General features: G+C 45.1%; 1 protein-coding gene across 1 annotated transcript in view; it reads left to right on the top strand.

Annotated features, from left to right (window-relative positions):
• The window catches only part of EMC7 (ER membrane protein complex subunit 7), a 76697-nt gene that overhangs the window by 16005 nt on the left and 39951 nt on the right, over positions 1-20741 (top strand). The window contains exons 2-3 of the mRNA XM_078659342.1: positions 1904-2023; positions 8924-9062. Of these exons, the coding sequence (XP_078515468.1) occupies positions 1904-2023; positions 8924-9062 (259 nt within the window). The remainder of the gene's footprint in view (positions 1-1903; positions 2024-8923; positions 9063-20741) is intronic.

A 20741-nucleotide genomic window follows, 5' to 3' on the forward strand; every position in this document is an offset into this window, starting at 1 on the left:
TCCAGAGGAAATACTGACATCAGCCAAGAAAGAAGTTGACAAAATGGATCGATCAAAATTGCTAAAGCAGTCAAAGAAAGACCAGTCTAGTGACCGGATGGTCATTGTTTCTAAATTTTCCAATGTCAGCAACAGCTACAAAAAAATCATCTTAAAGCATTGGCCAATGCTAGAGTTAGAAACTGACTTTCATGATATGTTCAAAGAGAAGCCCATTTTTGCTCACACTAGGAGCAAGAATCTAGGAGAGATACTCAAACAGCCTATGGAACAACATCCCCCGGCTAAAGGGACTAGACCTTGCAATAACTGTAACAATTGTCATAACGTCATCACAGGAAATACAATTCCACACCCCATGAAAGGATTTAATATTCATCTTAATGTTACAGCTACGTGTGATTCCAACAACCTCATATATCTTTTAAAATGTCCTTGCGGAAAAGTATATGTAGGTAAAACTGAACGGAAACTTAAGGTTCGTTTAAATGAACATAAATCTAGTATACGAACAAAAAATCTCAAATCATCAGTGGCAACACACTTTTTGGACATGAATCACAATATATCTCAATTGAAATTTATGGCACTAGAAATCATCCACAAAGCTGAAGGCAGAGACAATAACAGGATGTTACTGCAACGCGAAAATTATTGCATTTACAAACTGAATTCGATTAAGCCTTTTGGGCTCAATGAACGGGTGGAATTTGCCTGTTATTTGAGACAATGCACTATCCTAGTGCTTATCTGTTCGCTAATTCTGCTTGTTGCATACGCATGTAATTCATTATGTGTAATATTTATTTCATTTTTAATTTTTATTTTTTTGCTTCGTATTCATGTATAATTTGGCTATCAGATTTGACTATTGCATATTCATTTCATTATTGAGTATAGTTTTCAGATCCGTGCGCACACATGGAGTCTGCCTTCTAGCTCCATAGGTGTCTGGACACCACAGTCCTTCTAATACTAGGATATCACCCAGCCTAACCCGGCTGTAGTTTTACAACCGCCGGAATACTTCCGGTTGAATTTGGTCGAGCCGCGACATTGGAATTCCATGAAACACGGAGATATGTAAGTTAAACATGCAGCATCGTTTTTTAACGCGCAGGCATAACATTGTTAGCGGCCAGGAATTTAACTTCAGTCCTTTAGGGTGACTTCAACTGCAAATATGTTATATCGTTTATTTTATATCTGCTAATGAATGTACGTCATACAGTCAAGTTAAATTGTTTTATTTTTAAATGGTTTATATTTGCGTGATTCAGGTGACTGTATTGTTGTTCAACTTCCGAGTTACACATGAATATTACAATAGCGTTATCATTGTTTTTTATCATAGATGCTCCCCGATGAAGGGCCATAGCCCGAAATGCATTGGAGCTAAGTCTTCGAACGTTTGAAATAGAAATATACCTCTGACCAGGAATGGTTTTGTCAGAAATGAATTATAACGATATGAATGAAATATTCGGCTTGATTTAGTAAATCATACTAATTTGACAAACAATCAACGTATGAAAATAAATACATTTTGAATGTCCAAATATCAATTTCTCATTTGAATTTTTGGAGGAAAAACACCAGATTGAGTGCCTTGGGGATGTTATCAATGGTCCATTGATCACACGCATCCCTCTATATGGAACACATGAGGATTGGCAGATGGTAACAGTTTTTTTTACTGACAATAGTTTAAGAACTGGTATTAACTTTTCCTCTTCTATAAAGACAGTAGCTGCTGGTTGCTCCCCTTCCTGGAGGCGTTTTTGAGGCAGCTGAACTGATTCCTTATTCCACAGCATTGCCTCCGCTTTCACTTTTTTGCTTTGAAAATGAGCCTGTGTTTTCTGACATAATTTTGAAACCGGAAATCTATTTTCTTTTTAAGAACCGATGGCAGCTTTGTGGTCCATGATGTTCCTTCTGGCTCCTATGTTGTTGAAGTTGTGTCCCCAGCGTACCGATTTGAGCCTCTTCGTGTGGACATCACTTCAAAAGGCAAAATGAGGTAAGACCCGTCAGGCCGCCCTGTATATCTAGGAGTCCAGGGGATTAGGTTGGCATTCGTGTCCCAAGCGACAACAGAAAAACAAGTTCCCCTCTACCTCTGAGCTTACAAATGAGGGTGTTACAAGAGGAAAGGTAAGTGACCAGCAGGTCAGATCGGTGGGAGTATGTCTTTGTTCCAGCAAGGTCAAGTTGTACCCTCTCCTCTATTGATACGATTGCAAGATATCTCTGTGACGAAGAAGCAGGGGTGTGCTTTTAAAGTTAAATAATTGATGGTCTGAGTTGAAGGTGAAGTTGTGCTGGTGTCCCTTCCTGGTTGACCCTTGCTGAGGTGCAGACATGATTTGCCTGGTGTTGATAACTGTTTGTTGTGTTCTGTGAGGGTTGTTGAAAATAAAACTTCCCCTCCTGTTCGAGGTATCAGTAAATTGACAATGATGCTGCGTCTTCCATGGCTACTAAAGCCTTGGATTCCGACCCACATAATGGCATTATTAATGCTGAGGCTTCGTCCAAGGGGCTGCGGTGATGATCTTTGTCTTATACTCTGCACTTCAACATGTAAGAGAAGACATGGCATCAGTACTGTTGCATCATTCTAAATATAGAATCCATTCCACATCTTGACCCATGTGGCAGGCGCTTGAACCACCTGACTGCGCCCAGTAAATCTGTGCCATATCATGCTCCTCTTAATTTGTCACAATATTACTAATTTGCCCTGCACCATGGGACTGCAGCTCAGACATTCCATGCCAGAATACCCTCTGGTGATAGTTCATTCTGCAAGTACACATAACATGATACCACTGTTGGTGTTGAGCATCCACCCCTCATCCTTCATGTCCTACACGACACGGCTGTGATTGCAGCATCCATCCTGTAACATGTGACTGACATCTTCTAACATGTGACTGTATCCATCATTTCCATATAATTTTCTGCAGCACATGACTATATGTTTGTGGCATGTGCAGCTGCAGATTCACATGCTATGCATGCTTTCGCCATCTAGTGGAGGGCTCGGACGTGTACAACTTGTTTCCTTTGAAGGGAGTCTTGAGTCACGGGGTCTGGTGGCTCCACCAATTAGTGGTATTGCGCATGGGCATAGACTCTGTTTAGATGTTTTCCTCTGCCATCAGGTTCAGACGTGTTATTTAAAGCTCTGGTTCAACTCCTCGTAGTGTTCTTGTGGGGCCCTCGAATCCATCCTCATGTTCGTACCTACAGGCAATCCTGCAACCTCGTCGGTGTTGACTCTGTGTCGATCCAACGCCCTTGACTTCCAACTACTCAGGTCGAAAATGGTCCATATTCTGTACTAGTGGTCGGGCAAAGTATCTGAAATCCGACTTCCATGAGGTCTGCAACCTCTTTCTCTCCCGACAACCGCGAGGACATTTGTTTGGCCTGCCGTGGGTTCCGCAATAAGAACACTCTTTGGAACAGATACGCCCGTTGTTGCCTCCGCTGCCACGATGCATAGATGGAAGGTGAAGGAGACTCCGACATCTTTGGAGAACAGGAGAAGTCCAGTGTCGAGGAAGTGGATGCTTCAGGCATCGCAATGGAGGCGCCTTTTTCACCTGGAAACCTCAGTTTCAAAGCAGACGTAGAGTCTGAAGAGCCTCTGTCAATCCTGTGCCCTCAGAAGGTCCCACTGAGTATGGATGTTCCCATAACTCACCAACCAGAGGCACAAGCTTGTAGCTCCCAAGTTGCTTACGAGGCCACCAGTGCACCACTGCTTTCCGGCCATGATAGCCACCGACCTTTTGGAGACTGACCCATTGCCCAAGCCACTACAAGCCTCAAAGCTCCAGCCGCTGCTTCGGCTCCGGAGTTAAAGGCACCTCTTTAGCACGTGTAATTTAAAAAAGTACATAACTGATGACCTATGGTGTTGTTTTACCATCTCTCCATCCTTTTGACCCCTACATACTACTGAACCTCTTGGTTTATGATGTCACCAGTGCACTTTGTGGGCATTATAAAGTTATTTTACACGGGGACCAAGTATCACATATGAGGGAGTGATGCTCTAAATGTCCGTGGCCAATTACCCCGACTCTTTGTGGTTCATCATACATGCAGAAAATGCGCCAGCACCCAGGACACAAGTGATGGACCCGCTCCCGACCAAGAGGGCACGTAAATTGATGCAGGGCAAAGCGTGCTGGCGCAGTCTGCAACCCATTGGGGAATTGCAATTTCAGTTGGCATGCTCTCCGGTATGACCGTGCACATGAGATCAAATGGCAGATCTGGTAGAGCATCTCTCGGAACACTACCGCAAGAAGGGGCAACAGTTAATGGCAGAGGGGAAGATTATCTCAGCACTAACATCCACTGTGCTCTGGATAATTTTTTATGTTCCAGCCCTGATGAAGCTCTTGTGTGAGCAAAACGCCTTAACTGTTTTTTATATGAAGAAATCACGATTAAATAGTATTTAAATGACGTCAGCTGAAAACACTTCTAAATGCGGACTGTTGGAATTTTGTCTTAAAAAACTTTGAAGTGGATCTTATAGAATTGTTGCCTCTAATTCACCGCAACTGTCCAGAGTAGCCAAGATGATCTGGCGGCGGAGAGTTCATCACAGTTTACACCTACTCATAGAACATATTCCCAGGGTGGACAACGAAATAGCGGGCCTGCTCAGCAGGATGCTTCAACAAGTACATGAATGGGAAGTAGCACCACCAGGTCCTAATCCAGTACTTCCAGCTCAGGTGGTTCCCACTTCTAGATCTGTTCGCCACGGCAGAAAATTCAAATTGCCCAGGTTTTGCTGCCAGGCTACCACACCCACAAGCCAAGGAAAGCGCTATGTATGAATTGATCAGGGATATCTGCATCCACTTTTCTGCCTCCCACTCCTGCAGTGTGTTGTGAGGAGATCCAGACATCCCTCACGCTCATTGTAGTGGCACCAGCCTGGGCACTCCAACCATGGTACGTCACGCTGCTAGAAATCTCGAATCTCCCCATTGGTCAAAGATGGCAGGCTGTTATATTAACGGAACATTGAAATAGCTAATAAGTGAACTGTACAAACCTTTCAAAATATATTTCAGTACTTATGAAGGCATATTTTTGTATTTGTGTGGTGAAAATAGTATTTTTATCGGATGAAAACAAATCTGAGCACTTTAATTGATGATGTGCAAGTGATAAATATTTTAGCTGAAACCCAATTTCCGAAACATCGCACGCTATATCGCTTTTATCAGTAAAACTGCACGATAGTGGGAAGGTTTGTGGCCTCTTCAATGGCAAATGTGTGTTCTGTAAATTACAGCGCACTACCACATCATGCTTTAGTGATATACGTATTAAAGGGATTTTTTAAACATGCAATGAGCAACCTTCCTGCCCCGCCCTGATAATGCGATTAGTAAACTAAGAGGCAAGTCAGGAGTCATAATTACCCTATACGTAAGCCTGATTCTTATTATACATGAAGCAAACATTTAGCCTATAAAAAAAAAATGGGGGAAGTAGTAAGGTTGAGGTTACCAAATTCTAAGACCTCAGGAGTCAGATCGCAGGCAGGCCTCGAAAAATCATAAAAATGTTAAGACTTGCAGGTCTACTAATTTCAATAATCTACTCGACCTAACTGTAATGTACTTGACCCGTAAACCGGTCTCAAATTGTGGGATCCCAGGCAAATATTTTATTAAGCTGCCACCTTCTTCATGATCACTCATAAGACACCTCGGAATATGCGAGTGCAGCATTTTTATGATTTTTCGAGGCCTGCCTGCGATCTGACTCCCGAGGTCTTAGAATTTGGTAACCTCAACCTACCAGATGAGTGTGTCTATTCTCAAAGAGGCGCGTAGCTCCGCCACCAGAGCCTGTTACGCTGCCAAATGGAAACGTTTGTGCACTACTGCCTCCCAAAAATCATTAACGCTCTAATGGCACCAATACAGGATCTGGTTTGTTACCTTTCAGCACTTTCAGAAATCAGGCCTAGCCTACACCTCTATCCGATTACACTTGACTCCCATAGCTGCCTACCTATAGAACGAACAAGAACAGGTTTCCTTATTCAGAGTATTTTTTGAGCTATTTGTAAGCGCACGTTCACTAGGCAGTTTCATGGCGCTATAGGAATTAAACTGAGAAAAGGGGGGAAGTTATGAACTAAATGCTTGCTGAAACAGAAAAGTCTTGAGGTTACTGCGGAATTCTGTATAGGAAGACAGGGATCTGAGGGAAGGTGGAAGGGAGTTCCAAAAAGTGGGGGCGAGCACCGAGAATTTCTGGCCACTGGAGCGCTTCTTCTTAAACCGAGGAATGACTAGCAGAGATTTAGAAGAAGAGCGCAAGTCTCTGGCGGGAATGTAGTTAGTGATGGCTGCGTTAATGAAAGCAGGAGCGGTGCCAGCCCGGGCCTGTAAGGTGAGGCAGCCGAGTTTAAAAAGGGCTCTTTGCTTTATTGGAAGCCAGTGGAGGGCGATGAGCAAAGGGGAGGAGTGATGGAATTTTGGTAGGCCATGTACCAGGCGAGCTGCCTGGTTCTGCACCAGCTGGAGGCGGTGGAGTGCATAGGCCGGTGTGCCATTATAAATGATGTTACCATAATCGATTTTGGATAAAATCATGGCCATAACGATCAATTTCAGGACAGAGGGAGAAAAGAACCGGGAAACTTTCCTGATAATGCGTAAAGTAAAAAAGGAGGAAGAAACAGAACTAATATGAGTGTGAAGTGTCAGCTGATGATTAAGCATGATCCCAAGGATTTTAACCGAGTGGGAGGGGGTTGGAGGGGGACCAAAGGAAACGGGCCAAAAGGAAGATGTCCAAGGGTTGTCGCTGCCCCCAGTCAAAATCAGTTCTGTCTTATCCGGGTTGAGTTTGAGATGATTTGCGTTCATCCAACCACGGATAAACAGAAGGACCGACTGGAAGCTAGAAGCAGCAAAAGAAGGGGAGGAAAAATTAAAAAAGATTACCTGTTATTAGAACACTACTGGAAGGCCTTAAAAGAGGTATTCTACGCAGGACACCGCCTGCTCTGGTTTGGAACATAAACTTTGTTCTCACCAGGCTCATGGGTCGTCCTTGTAAAGCCCTTCATTCTTGTCCACTGCATTTCTGGTGGCCTTCCTTGTGGCCATCTTTTCCTTAAGACGAGTCGGTGACATACAGGGTGGTCCTTAGAACGAATTCCTAATTCCTTCCTACATTGGCCTCCAGTTTCCACCTTAATCAGATGATTAACTGCCAGTCTTCTTTCGGCATCTGGAATCTGTAGCAGAACACGCTCTGCATTCTCTTGATGTCAAAAGAGCACTGCTGTACTATACTGATAGAACAAAACTATTTTGTAAGACCCAACAACTGTCGCACTCCAAGCTGCGAATGTCGTGCTCTTTCTAAAGCAGGCGAGCACATTGGTTAGTCAAGTGCATGCAAACTTGTTATACCAAAGGTAAAAGAAGACTTCCTGCCTCTCCTTGAGCTCATTCCACTCCAAAGAAAGGGGCTTTAAAGGTGAACTTGGGGAACATACCAGTAGCGAACCTCTGTAAAGCAGCGACCTGGTCTACCCACATATCTTTACTAAACACTACTGTGTGGACGTTCTGGCCAGACAGCAAACTAGACTTGGCCAAGCTGTCCTACATACATTTTTCCAGTCTTCTGCAACATCGCTTTTAGGAGGACTGCTTTACAGCTGATGCACAGCATGTTTATCTACAGCGACACATCCCACGAACGGAAAATGTGACTTACCCTGTAAGCATCTGTTTGTGACCTGCAGTGCTATAGATTCACACGTGCCCACCCTCGTCGCCTGAGGTTGTTGCAGTTTCTATTCTTTTTGCGTCCTTTTCTTGCATTATTATCTTTTAATGTATTATCTATGATCCATCTCGAGTCGTGCCCTCCATGTCGGGGAAAAAGAATCTAACAGTGGAGTCGATGCGCAATACCACCAATAGGTGGAGTCACTACATCCCGTGACCCAAAAATATGTCCTTTGAAGAAAAGTAAGCTGTAACATCAGAGCCCGACCCTAGATTGTGAAAGTATGCACAGTATGTGAATCTACAGCACCACATGCCACAAACGGATGCTTACCGGTAAGGAACATTTTCCGTAGGCGTCTGTGCCTCTTTCGGCATCATGAGTAACCCATGCATTTATCGTAGCCCCCGGAATGCGTTTGTCACATGAATAGCCACTGCATTTAACTTGCTTTACTTTAGGAGCGACGCTCCTTCCACGTGCTGAGCCTGTCCATGTCCACTCTACACCTCACCTTGAGCTTAGATGCTGCAACGTTATTCATGCTGCTTCTTGAACTATGTGACTGTCAAGCTGACGTCCTTATCTGTGTCTTTGATGCAGTGCTGAGCTGCCGACACCAACTGCTGCAGGGTGCTTGCTTGCGTTTTACTCACAGAGCAGATGTGAAACAAGTGCTTATAATAAGCAGGGCCTTGTGCCATGTCTGCTTGTGGGTGGCTGCTAATGGACTTTTTGCCAATATACTGTTGGGTGTTAATGCTTTTAAATGTCTTCCCTTTAGTGTATAGTTTCGTACGTGGCTCAGGCTAATTGGAGGACTCAGGCCTATAATTGGTGGGCAGTCCATTAACCATTGTCCATGTAAGGGCATTAATCCCTGCTAAGACTGAGCAGAGTTTGATAAGGCTCAGGGACATGCAGCCCCAAGAGACAGTAATTGCTCCATCCACCCACAAGCAGAATGCTCCTTTAGCTTCCAATGTGTCCTGGAAGTTATCAGGCGGTGGGTGGGTGGGTTTGTGTGTTGTGTTTGTGTGTCCAGAGCCTGACTCCACGCTTCCTTCTGCTTCCCGGCTCCTGCACAGCTCCAATCATGGATCTTTTATCTTCCTCCTTCTAGGGCCCGGTTTGTGAATTACATCAAGACCTCGGAGGTTGTGCGTCTCCCATACCCTCTGCAAATGAAATCCTCTGGTCCTCCGTCCTACTTCATCAAGAGGGAGTCCTGGGGATGGAGCGACTTTCTGATGAACCCAATGGTATGTACGGGGCCCCTTCTAAGGCGTGTGGCCCCCGGTGCCCATTGCTGGCATGGAGCCCAGATTACTCCTAAATGCATTGCTTTCAGAATCTGTGGAGAAGGTTGGGAGCGTTGAGACCAATCATGTTTTGCCTTTTAAAGTAGCTTTATCTTCAGCATCATATGTTGATACGTGAAAGCTGCGTAGAAGCGCCGAGATCTGTGGATCTACTTGGGGTTATAGATGGATATTTCATACATTGTCCTTGGTTGTTTTTATTGCACAAAATACAGTTGTATAAAAAGCCCACAATGCACAGGAATGATGTATTACAGGTACTTTAGCATTAGGATCTATTATGATATTTAAATATTTCTGATGCCGCCAACCTAAAAGGTCAGAACCGAAATGAGTAATCTAAACTCTCCCTCTGACAGCTTCTCCCTTAAACTTAATAATCATCCAACACATTCCTCTGATTTCAATCCTTTTACCTGCATAACCTACAGCTCGAATATCTTAATTATACAAAGGCGGACAATCTCCTTTTGGGCAATTTTGAACATAAGATGCATTGGAAATAAGAGTGTATAAACTCCCAGAATCTGCTAGCACTTTAATTTCCTTTTCTTCTAAATAAATTTTGCAGTGGGGTTTCTCTAACTTATCTGGACTCTCCATTCTTACTCCCAAATCCAGTGTGATCGTTTCTGCAGTATTATTTTCATAACATTTAATGACATCATCAATTGTGGACACAATTTCATCCACGTTTTCACAAGTATCATCTACCTCTTCTATTTTGTTTTTCTCTGGCATTTTGGTGCAAAATGCCCTCTTTTTCCACTATTTCTGCACAGAGTACTTCTAACCATACACCTTAAACTTGATGCAATGTGACCCGGTGACCCACAACGGAAGCATTTAATAATATCTCTACCTGAAAAGTTTTCTTTTTATTTGTGATCCTTTTGAATCACTACCAGATCTAACATCTATCTTTTTATTCTCAAATGTTTTTTTCAACTACTTCCACCTTCTCACTTTTCGTAAGATTGGAATTTTCATCTCCTTAATCCATAACAGTGTTTAATTCCTTTAGCTATTCGAACAGCCTTGTCTAAAGTATATTCTTTCATTAACAATTTTTCCTTTATCTTTTTGTTACTAGTACATCTAACTATTTGATCTCTTATTAAATAATCAATAAATTGTTCAAAATTGCATGTTAATGCTAAACCTCGTAAAGAAGACACGTATGAGGAAATGTCTTCATCTGATCTTTTGCAAAACAATTTGTGACGTTCCAATACAACATTTGTCTTCGGAGTAAAATGCAGTTCCAAAATCTTGACTGACACATCATATACATTGTTAGGCTCTCCATCCCCCATTCCTAAAGATATTTCTGGTAAGTCTTCATATATCCTTCTTCCCTCAACACCAGGATGATGAAGAAGTATTGCTTGTCGTCTCACAGGGCCATATTTGTCCCCACCCGTTGCCAACAGATAAGTTCTAAATATTTTTTTCCAATGTTTCCCTTGAATTAGCGGGTCACCTGGTGTTGCCAAGAAAGGAGGAGAGGACATACCTTGATCAGACATAATACCTGCAAAATAATAATCTAAAACAATAATCTAAAATAAAAATCTAAAATAATAATTCAAAATACAATTTTTAAACAATTCTTCTCTTGTGCTCTTTGTATGTAATTCTTCTTATATTCCTCATTTACTTTTTTAAATTCCTTATGTTCTCTTATATTCCTATGTTCACCTTTATATTCCTTATGTTCTTTATATTCTTCCCTTATATTCTTTACATATTTCTTTATATTCCTTATGTATAATGGTGGTAGTAATATTTATTAGTTGAATTTTAACTTGAGGAAATTCAATTAAAATCCACGAGGTGGCAGTAGACTGCCATCTTCCAGCTCAGTTGTCAAAGGAATGAGGAAATGTAGTCGAACAGTTACTGGGCAGTGATTGAGCAGGAAACACCAGGGACTCAGGGCAATTACAATAGGGGGACCAGACTTTTAAAGCCACAAACCGGGACATTTCACAAAAATAGAAGGACTACATTTTTAGGTCTCGCAACCTATCGATGCGCGCATGCGCATCGAGCGGAGCGAGAATTCATGTTGGCAAAATCCTCTTCAAACTAAGGGCTTTCAGCCCGGCGTTTTCTTGCAGTTCACGTGAACATGCACGAGCATTCACGGCCAGGGCTTCTCCTCCCCTAGCAGCACTCCTCCCACACCAGCAACTCCCCCCTCCCACACCAGCAACTCCCCCCTCCCACACCAGCACCTCCCCTCTCTCCCCGCAAACACAGCCTTGCCGTAGCAGCACTCCTCCCACACCAGCACCTCCCCCCTCCCACACCAGCACCTTCCCTCTCTCTCCCCGCAAACACAGCCTTTCCTTTCATTTCTCCTCCCCCTCCCCAGCCCGTAGCAGTTGCCGTAGCAGCACTCCTCCCACACCAGCACCTCCCCCCTCCCACACCAGCACCTCCCCTCTCTCTCCCCGCAAACACAGCCTTTCCTTTCATTTCTCCTCCCCCTCCCCAGCCCGTAGCAGCACTCCTCCTTTTGTTTGCCTTTTCCCACCTATCTATGCCTGTCCCTGTCTTACTGTCCGTGTGTCGCCACAAGCTAACTCCTCTCTGGTGTCTGAAATGTGACTCGCTCTCTTGTGGGCTTCTGCGTCAGCCCCTCTGTCATACACGGGGCTTGTGTGGTGGGGGCCTCGGGCTCACCGTGTTGTCTTGCCGCTCTGCAGTTGCGACGGGATAGGCGCGCAGCTGCCCAGCACGGCTTCCAGGGGTCCTCAATTGTATCCGGCAGAGTCAGCATATACCGGCTGGAATTGCATCCTGCATCGGTGCAAGCTGAGGCTGGAGCTGCAGAGGGGAGGGGGAGTCGAGTTCTAGGCAGAGGAGCCAAACGGTGGCGAAGCCCTCCAGCTCAACGGGGAGAGCTGGGACTAAAAAACAAGCATTGGCATTTATTTATTTATTTTATTTATGCATTTTTATATAGCGCGGACTTTACCCGAAGGCGTCAGAGCGCTTCACATTAGGAACAGGAATGAAACATAATGAGAAACATTACAAAAGAACAGATTGCAAAAACATACGTTACTTACATAAGGTAATAGTGACAATTGTGAGCAACCAAAATACATGAGGTAGTAAAAACTGTGAGCAACCAAAATTACATGAGGTAGTAAAGGTAATAGTGACAATCGTGAGCAAACAAAATACTTGAGTAAAAATTGTGAGCAACCAAAATACATGAGGTAGTAAAGGTAATAGTGACAATCGTGAGCAAACAAAATACTTGAGTAAAAATTGTGAGCAACCAAAATACATGAGGTAGTCAAAAGTGCACAAGAGGAAATGAAAGTGACAAGTGTGCAGTTATAAGAGAAAACAGAGTATAATTTGAGGTATAGTCCTGCAATAAGTGCTCAATCCAAAGTGCTCAAGCCAATAGGTCTCGCTTGTGGGACCTTATAAGTATTTTGTTTTGCAGCACAATATCCTTGTAACTAAATACTTATAAGGTCCCACAAGCGAGACCTATTGGTTATGCCAATGCTTGTTACTTCAAGCGATGAGAGCGCTCCTCACCAGAGAATAACAGAACAGGCAGTAAGAACATACAGAAAATGCAATTTTTAAGCCCAGTAGCTTGCCTGATAATTAAATTGCTTTCTTGAAACAACTGCTAACTTTCCCTGCTTTGTAAAACATAAAAAACACCTCCCACCGTTTTCAGTCGACCCTGTCTAAAAAACGGGGACATGAGCTGAATTTCTTGAAATTTGATGGGACAGCTGGTGAAAAACTGGGACCGTCCTGGCAAAACGGGGACGACTGGTCACCCTAAATTACAAGCTTTGATGACCTGACCATGTAGGAAGCAGAAGCTCGAGACATCGCACGCACAAGCTCAAAAAACTGATGCCTTCGCAACAAATCAACGCGTGCAGGATTTCGACAAAGCATTTACCTTGGCAACCAGTCAAATGTAAACCACGCGGGTAGAAATGAACGTTCTATGCCGCACAGCGTCATTTGATGAAAACAATGAATTATACAAAAATTTAATTGCGCTGGCCCCCAAACCATCGGAATTCTTCTTTTCTTTCTTGTCAAAGTCATAAATTGCCCAGGTCGGAGAAAGGAGGTTACTCACAGTAGATGAAAACCAAATCTTCACTCATAACATTGCAGGGATGAAGATGTCGGTACCTGATCACTGCACAGGAAAATCGTCGCCATGAAAAGAAGAGCCTTCAAGGTTTCTTTTAGTTGTATTTTATTAAGTGACATCTCCAGCACAGAGCATCCTCTTCAAGTGCTCTTCAACTGATAGATTTAGAATTCTAACAAAGAACACTACGTAATAGAACACGTGCGCATTCTATGACCTCTCTACACTATGATAATATAAGGAATGGAATTGTGAAATAACCCAGTTGAAATATTTAGTATTAGAAATACTGATGACTTTGCATTGGTCCCCACTGAACGGTCACGAATCATGAATAATTCCATTATATATTAAACTTTCATAAATGTCACTAGAGTGAGGGTATACTAGCTATATTATGAAATGTAATAATTACATATGGGGCCATTACCTGTGTATTTATTTAGCCCTGGGGAAGTCGCAGGAGTATCCCATTCAACGACGAAACACCCATTTGCTCTGTGGCTAAGAATAAAAGGTCTTCCTATTCTTTATATTATACTAGCAGCCCGTCCCTGCGTTGTCCGGGGCAGAAATAGAATGTGGCACATCACTTACAATCCGCCTCCTGTGACATACGTGATTTATAATGAAAGTGGGAGCAACTGTGCCTCTGAAAGCCTTTTCATTGTAGTCATTGGAAAAAAGTAAACCGTGAGGTTAGCAGCATTAGGTAAGTATCAAAAAATTTAAGATTATTTCGGACCGTTATTTATCATTAAGCTTACACGTCGTTATGTACCTGTTTATTGAAGTTGGTGCTTGAGCCCCCGCCTGAGAACCGGAGCAGCATGCAAAGCTTTGTGATCCCCGCTGTTGGGCTGAGGTGGCTTGAGCCCCCGCGTGAGCACCGGAGCAGCATGCAAAGCTTTGTGATCCCCGCTGTTGGGCTGAGTGGCTTGAGCCCCCGCGTGAGCACCGGAGCAGCATGCAAAGCTTTGTGATCCCCGCTGTTGGGCTGAGTGGCTTGAGCCCCCGCGTGAGCACCGGAGCAGCATGCAAAGCTTTGTGATCCCCGCTGTTAGGCTGAGTGGCTTGAGCCCCCGCGTGAGCACCGGAGCAGCATGCAAAGCTTTGTGATCCCCGCTGTTAGGCTGAGTAGCTTGAGCCCCCGCGTGAGCACCGGAGCAGCATGCAAAGCTTTGTGATCCCCGCTGTTAGGCTGAGTGGCTTGAGCCCCCGCCTGAGCACCAGAGCAGCATGCAAAGCTTTGTGATCCCCGCTGTTAGGCTGAGTGGCTTGAGCCCCCGCGTGAGCACCGGAGCAGCATGCAAAGCTTTGTGATCCCCGCTGTTAGGCTGAGTGGCTTGAGCCCCCGCGTGAGCACCGGAGCAGCATGCAAAGCTTTGTGATCCCCGCTGTTAGGCTGAGTGGCTTGAGCCCCCGCCTGAGCACCGGAGCAGCATGCAAAGCTTTGTGATCCCCGCTGTTAGGCTGAGTGGCTTGTGCCCCCGCGTGAGCACCGGAGCAGCATGCAAAGCTTTGTGATCCCCGCTGTTAGGCTGAGTGGCTTGAGCCCCCGCCTGAGCACCGGAGCAGCATGCAAAGCTTTGTGATCCCCGCTGTTAGGCTGAGTGGCTTGAGCCCCCGCCTGAGCACCGGAGCAGCATGCAAAGCTTTGTGATCCCCGCTGTTAGGCTGAGTGGCTTGAGCCCCCGCGTGAGCACCGGAGCAGCATGCAAAGCTTTGTGATCCCCGCTGTTAGGATGAGTGACTTGAGCCCCCGCGTGAGCACCGGAGCAGCATGCAAAGCTTTGTGATCCCCACTGTTAGGCTGAGTGGCTTGAGCCCCCCGCGTGAGCACCGGAGCAGCATGCAAAGCTTTGTGATCCCCGCTGTTAGGATGAGTGACTTGAGCCCCCGCGTGAGCACCGGAGCAGCATGCAAAGCTTTGTGATCCCCGCTGTTAGGCTGAGTGGCTTGAGCCCCCGCGTGAGCACCGGAGCAGCATGCAAAGCTTTGTGATCCCCGCTGTTAGGCTGAGTGGCTTGAGCCCCCGCCTGAGCACCGGAGCAGCATGCAAAGCTTTGTGATCCCCGCTGTTAGGCTGAGTGGCTTGAGCCCCCCGCGTGAGCACCGGAGCAGCATGCAAAGCTTTGTGATCCCCGCTGTTAGGCTGAGTGGCTTGTGCCCCCGCGTGAGCACCGGAGCAGCATGCAAAGCTTTGTGATCCCCGCTGTTAGGCTGAGTGGCTTGAGCCCCCGCCTGAGCACCGGAGCAGCATGCAAAGCTTTGTGATCCCCACTGTTAGGCTGAGTGGCTTGAGCCCCCGCGTGAGCACCGGAGCAGCATGCAAAGCTTTGTGATCCCCGCTGTTAGGCTGAGTGGCTTGAGCCCCTGCGTGAGCACCGTAGCAATGCCGCGGCCCGTGAAGCCTTGCACATTGGTGTTTGGCCACACTCCTCTGACAACGTCCAGGAGGCGCGCCCCGTGAATGCGGCGCCCATTTAGGTTTTGCCATGCACCTCTGACAACGGCCAGGCCCACAACGGGGTAATGTGAAGATTTTTGTTTACAATGCCGTTTTCGCTTTTACCCGTAATGACGGGGAATGCCGTGCCCTGCTCCGCGTGAATGCCGCGCCCCGCTCCCCGTGAATGCCGCGCCTATTGGTGTTTGCTGTTTGTCCACGCCCCTCTCACAACGCCCACGCCCACAAGGGAGTCCTGTGAAGGTTTGTTTGCCGTGCCCATCACTGACAGCACAACGCCCACGCCCATAAGGGACTACTTTACCCCTAAGGTTGTTTTACCATTGTAATGTATATGGTGGCCATTTGTATAGTCTATGTCCTTCTGCTGCAACTGTCCTTTCCAATGCTGCATGCGGTGCTCCGGTTGGTGCTGTGGTTCCTGAGATTACCCGCCTCAAAGGTTTGGGCTCTCTCTTTATTATATTAGTATTGATATTTTTTTTCGATCACGTACCAGGAGGAGACTCCCCTTTCATCTCGTTTTCAGCATGTATCATTGTGCTGAGCTGATGGCTTTATCTGCTTTGGGCCACCTTCATTGCATGTAACCAGGCGGCTTATTAGTTTTTGATGCACCGTGGAATTCCAGCATCTGATACTAGGACATAGCCGCTTACGATTATTTTATATCATATACAGAGTGATTCATCGGACCCGTTTCCAGTTTTATGATTATTCGCTGATCTTCTGCATTTGCCATAGATACACTGGCTCCATATGTATGAATACTTTGCATATGCCCTGAAGAAGTCCAAGGTATTGGACGAAACGCGTAGGCTGGTTGTCTCTACATGTTGCATGATCTGTTCAAATCAAACTGTGATTAAATAAAAAAGAGGATTTGAAGAACAACTTTGGACGCCGACCTTGCAATTTGTTATATTGTTCATGTGGTGGTGCACTGATTGCTCTTTCATGTTAAACATATAACAAAAGATATTTAACCCAAACCGGTGTTCCGGGAGTTAAATGATAGCCGTGAAAGGACAGCACTGTGCACAGGCTCTGTTACTTGTAGCACAACTGTCACAGTGGAAAATCATTGTAACTCGGAGTCCACAAAGGAATCATTGGTGTTTCTTCATTTGCTATACTATTGAGATAACGGAATATGACCTTCGTACTCTTGTGATAAATGAATTGGCGTTTATTAGGACACATGTTCGAAGTTCTCTAGAATGGGACCACGCTGGCTTTTCTCTGATATGAATGTCTAAATTGGCTTTTGAAGTAAGTCACTCTGCGATTCACTTCCAGGAATAAGCTTTTCTACGGATCCCGCAGTCATTCGGTGCAGATAAGAGAATCGGAAATGTTTCATTTGGGGCTCTGTGAAGAAAGGATGGTTGTTTCAAAAGCATATATCAAAAGAAGAGAGGGGGGGGGGGCCAAGGAGCTAATGAAGGTCCAGTGTCCGTGCTCCTAATTTCAATGTTTAACCAACAAGGAGGACAAAGTTCCTGTGCCAGGGTGCAAAAAGTCACCCATACTTAAAAAAAATGGAAGAAAAGGAAAAGGAGAACAAGGAATTCCTAGGTGTGAAGGACCCAAACTTATGAGAGGGAAAGACACTGTGTTTCCTCTGTTGCCCTCACACACACCGAAGTGTCATGCTTCATCATCGGGCGTTTGCTCCTCGTAGTGCCGGCGCTGCAATTCCCTACGGGTCCCCCGAAGGGTCACTTTATCGGAGATCTTTTAGAGGAATGCCGGATGTTGCATGCGGGTGTGCGGGTTATGGGTCAAGAGGAGGGTAATGAAAATACGTGCCATTGTGATAGATTAAAATGAAAGCAAGGGTCAACATGCAGCGATAGGTTTAAAAGTATACCCTTGGCAGTCAATACTGCTGAAAAATATTGACCCACGAGGCATATTTTGCCTAGGTGTCAATTATCAAGGTCAACATGTTTCGCGCTTTCCGTTGCCCATAGGTCGTTAGCGCTTCGTCAGGACCGTCAAGTAAAAAATATATAAAGTGCACGTGATATAGTGAGTGTAAAAATTACCCTCTTATCTCAATCAGGGCGGCGTAGGACCTGTATACCCTTATCATGGTCACAGCTAAATAGGTGGAAGCCACTCCTGAATGAAGCCGTGACATGATGGTTGCACAGTAACAGAGCAGTGAGCATCGGCGCCCTGTTGATATTTAGCAAGATGTTGGAAGCAAGGGGCTTTAGGAACATGATGCAAGGTTTTTGAGCAGCCGGGATTTTAAATTAAACATGTCGCAGCATGTTTACCCTTGCTTTAATTTTAATCTATCACACTGGCACGTATTTTCATTACCCTCCTCTTGACCCATAACCCGCACACCCGCATGCAACATCCGGCATTCCTCTAAAAGATCTCCGATAAAGTGACCCTTCGGGGGACCCGTAGGGAATTGCAGCGCCGGCCCTACGAGGAGCAAACGCCCGATGATGAAGCATGACACTCTTCGGTGTGTGTGAGGGCAACAGAGGAAACAGTGTCTTTCCCTCTCATAAGTTTGGGTCCTTCACACCTAGGAATTCCTTGTTCTCCTTTTCCTTTTCTTGCCTTCCATTTTTTTTAAGTATGGGTGACTTTTTGCACCACAATGCATGGGTGACTTTTTGCACCACAATGCATGGGTGACTTTTTGCACCACAATGCATGGGTGACTTTTTGCACCACAATGCATGGGTGACTTTTTGCACCACAATGCATGGGTGACTTTTTGCACCACAATGCATGGGTGACTTTTTGCACCCTGGCACAGGAACTTTGTCCTCCTTGTTGGTTAAACATTGAAATTAGGAGCACGGACCCTGGACCTTCATTAGCTCCTTGGTCCCCCCCTCTCTTCTTTTGATATATGTTTCAAAAGCATGCAAATAAATCTTATTTAATGTACCCATTCTAACATTTTGCTGATAAATTTATGTGAACTTTCTAACATGTTCTCGCTCGAGGCTTAGGGGTTCTGATCAGTGCGGTAACCCTTGGTGTTCCACATTCATACAGAAACAGGACCATCGTTTAATGTTGGAAGACACAGGGCTTTAATCGGTTTCACTTGTATCCTTTAGCACAATCCCGATGCTGAATCCTCTTGTATTCATGTAGTATATCATTGATGATGCTTGCGGGCACTCGTGCCTCCAAACAAGTAGTGTGCTGAAAGATTTCACGCTTGGCAATAACGCACAAGTCTAGTGTGGAAAAGAAAGAGGGCACCGCATTGGAAAGCTCAGAGTGCAGCAGCAAATGACGCTCCGTGCTCACTTTTTCTGTCTGTCTGGACTATATATAATACGCCTTCTTGGGTCGTACCGATGCAGTATTCAAGCGTGCACTCGATTAGGTGGTTCTGTGGAGCATCCTTTCTATCGTTGACCTCTTTGGTATCTTGAAGTTTATAAATATTAGCTCCATCAAGCATCGCCGACTAGGCATACCAGAGGTTGGCACAAGTGGCATCCTTGGCAGTCCTCAAAGGTCTTCTTTGTTTCAGAGCTAAGGCAGCTCTCGGTCCTGCGAGTACAGTGGGTACTCAATTGTAAGAATCTTATGTTGCTTTCAGTGCACCATAAATGGTAAGGTAGGCCAGGCCACAGCAGTGGGGTTTCTGCAGTAAATAAGCACGCTTAACGCAGTTTTCAGTTGAAGCGTTATTTGAAGAGTGTCGCATGCAGCTCGTGAATCACTAACAAACATGACCAGTCAGTCCAAATCTTACCCGTAGACCAGAAGGGTATTTAACTAGAGAAGAAGTGGTGTGGGCCGATGAGAGGTTTGAGTTGAAGATGGTGCCAGGGTTTAACTTTTTGAGCAGTGGTGCCAGTGTGCCCTGTACTAGAAGGACACTTAACAAGAAGAGAAGCAATGTTGTCTAATCAGTGGTTTGAAATTAAGAGGGTACCCTGGGTTTGAAGTTCCTGGGCAGTGCTGCCAGTGTGCCCTAGACTAGGAGGACATTTAACCAGCAGAGAAGTGTTGATTAAGGAGAGGTTTAAGTTTAACGGGGTACCCTGGGTTTTAGCCTCCTGAGCAGTGGTGCCAGTATGCCCTGGGCCAAGATGACCTGTAACTAGCAGAGAAGCGGGATTTTTCTTCCCATAATTTAGATTTCTTTTTTTTCTCCTTTTAGGTAGAATAGGCTTTCTTTTGCCTAATGTTGGGTGTGGTGTGATCTTGACCGTTCCAGATATTTGATGGCAACGCTAAAATAATTTGCCAGACAAATGGTTTGGGCGTTTTCTGTGTGTCTGGCATCAGATCTTATAATGGTCTCTCCGGTTCAAGGCGGACCGCATTCAGAGCAGGATTCACAAAGGTAGACTTACACCTTTGTGTAAGTTTATGCTTTTTCAGTATTCACAAAACTGCATTTAATAGTAAGTTTAAAAGTACTGAGACTCTGCAATTGGCGCTGAGAACTCTGAACATTAAAAGATGGGAGAGGCCTCAGGAGTTGAGTACTAAGGGACACTTCACAGTGATCTGTGTATGATTGAGCAGTGAACCAATCACATGTAGAGTGCTCCAGATATCCAATCTTCCCAGGGCTGTCCAACGCTACTGCAGCAAAAGTACAGAAAAAAATCCAAGATTCTCTTTAGAACTTGTAGTATTCCCTCATCTGCTCTCAATCTTACTCCCAGTCTTCGCAACTTCGCCGTAATGACTCCAAAACCTTATTTATTGATTAGATTGGAGAAAATTAGCAAAAGATTGTTGTGACTGATAAACGTCAATCACCTTCAGAATATCAAAAGTTTTTCTCTTTCAGAACTTGCACTCCAAACCCCTGAGGCGATTGTGGCCCCCTTGACCCCCAGATCTTCCTAGCAGCCCTGCACAGGCCTGGCCGCTGAAGGGCTTCACTGTAACTTTTGCCTCTCCTGTTCGCACTCTTAAACCTCTCCTATAGGAACGGCTGCTCTTCAGAAATAGGCTCACTTTATCTTTCCAATTTTTATATCGC

This window comes from Lissotriton helveticus, chromosome 9 (genome assembly GCF_964261635.1).
Source record: "Lissotriton helveticus chromosome 9, aLisHel1.1, whole genome shotgun sequence".
Classification (NCBI taxonomy): domain Eukaryota; kingdom Metazoa; phylum Chordata; class Amphibia; order Caudata; family Salamandridae; genus Lissotriton; species Lissotriton helveticus.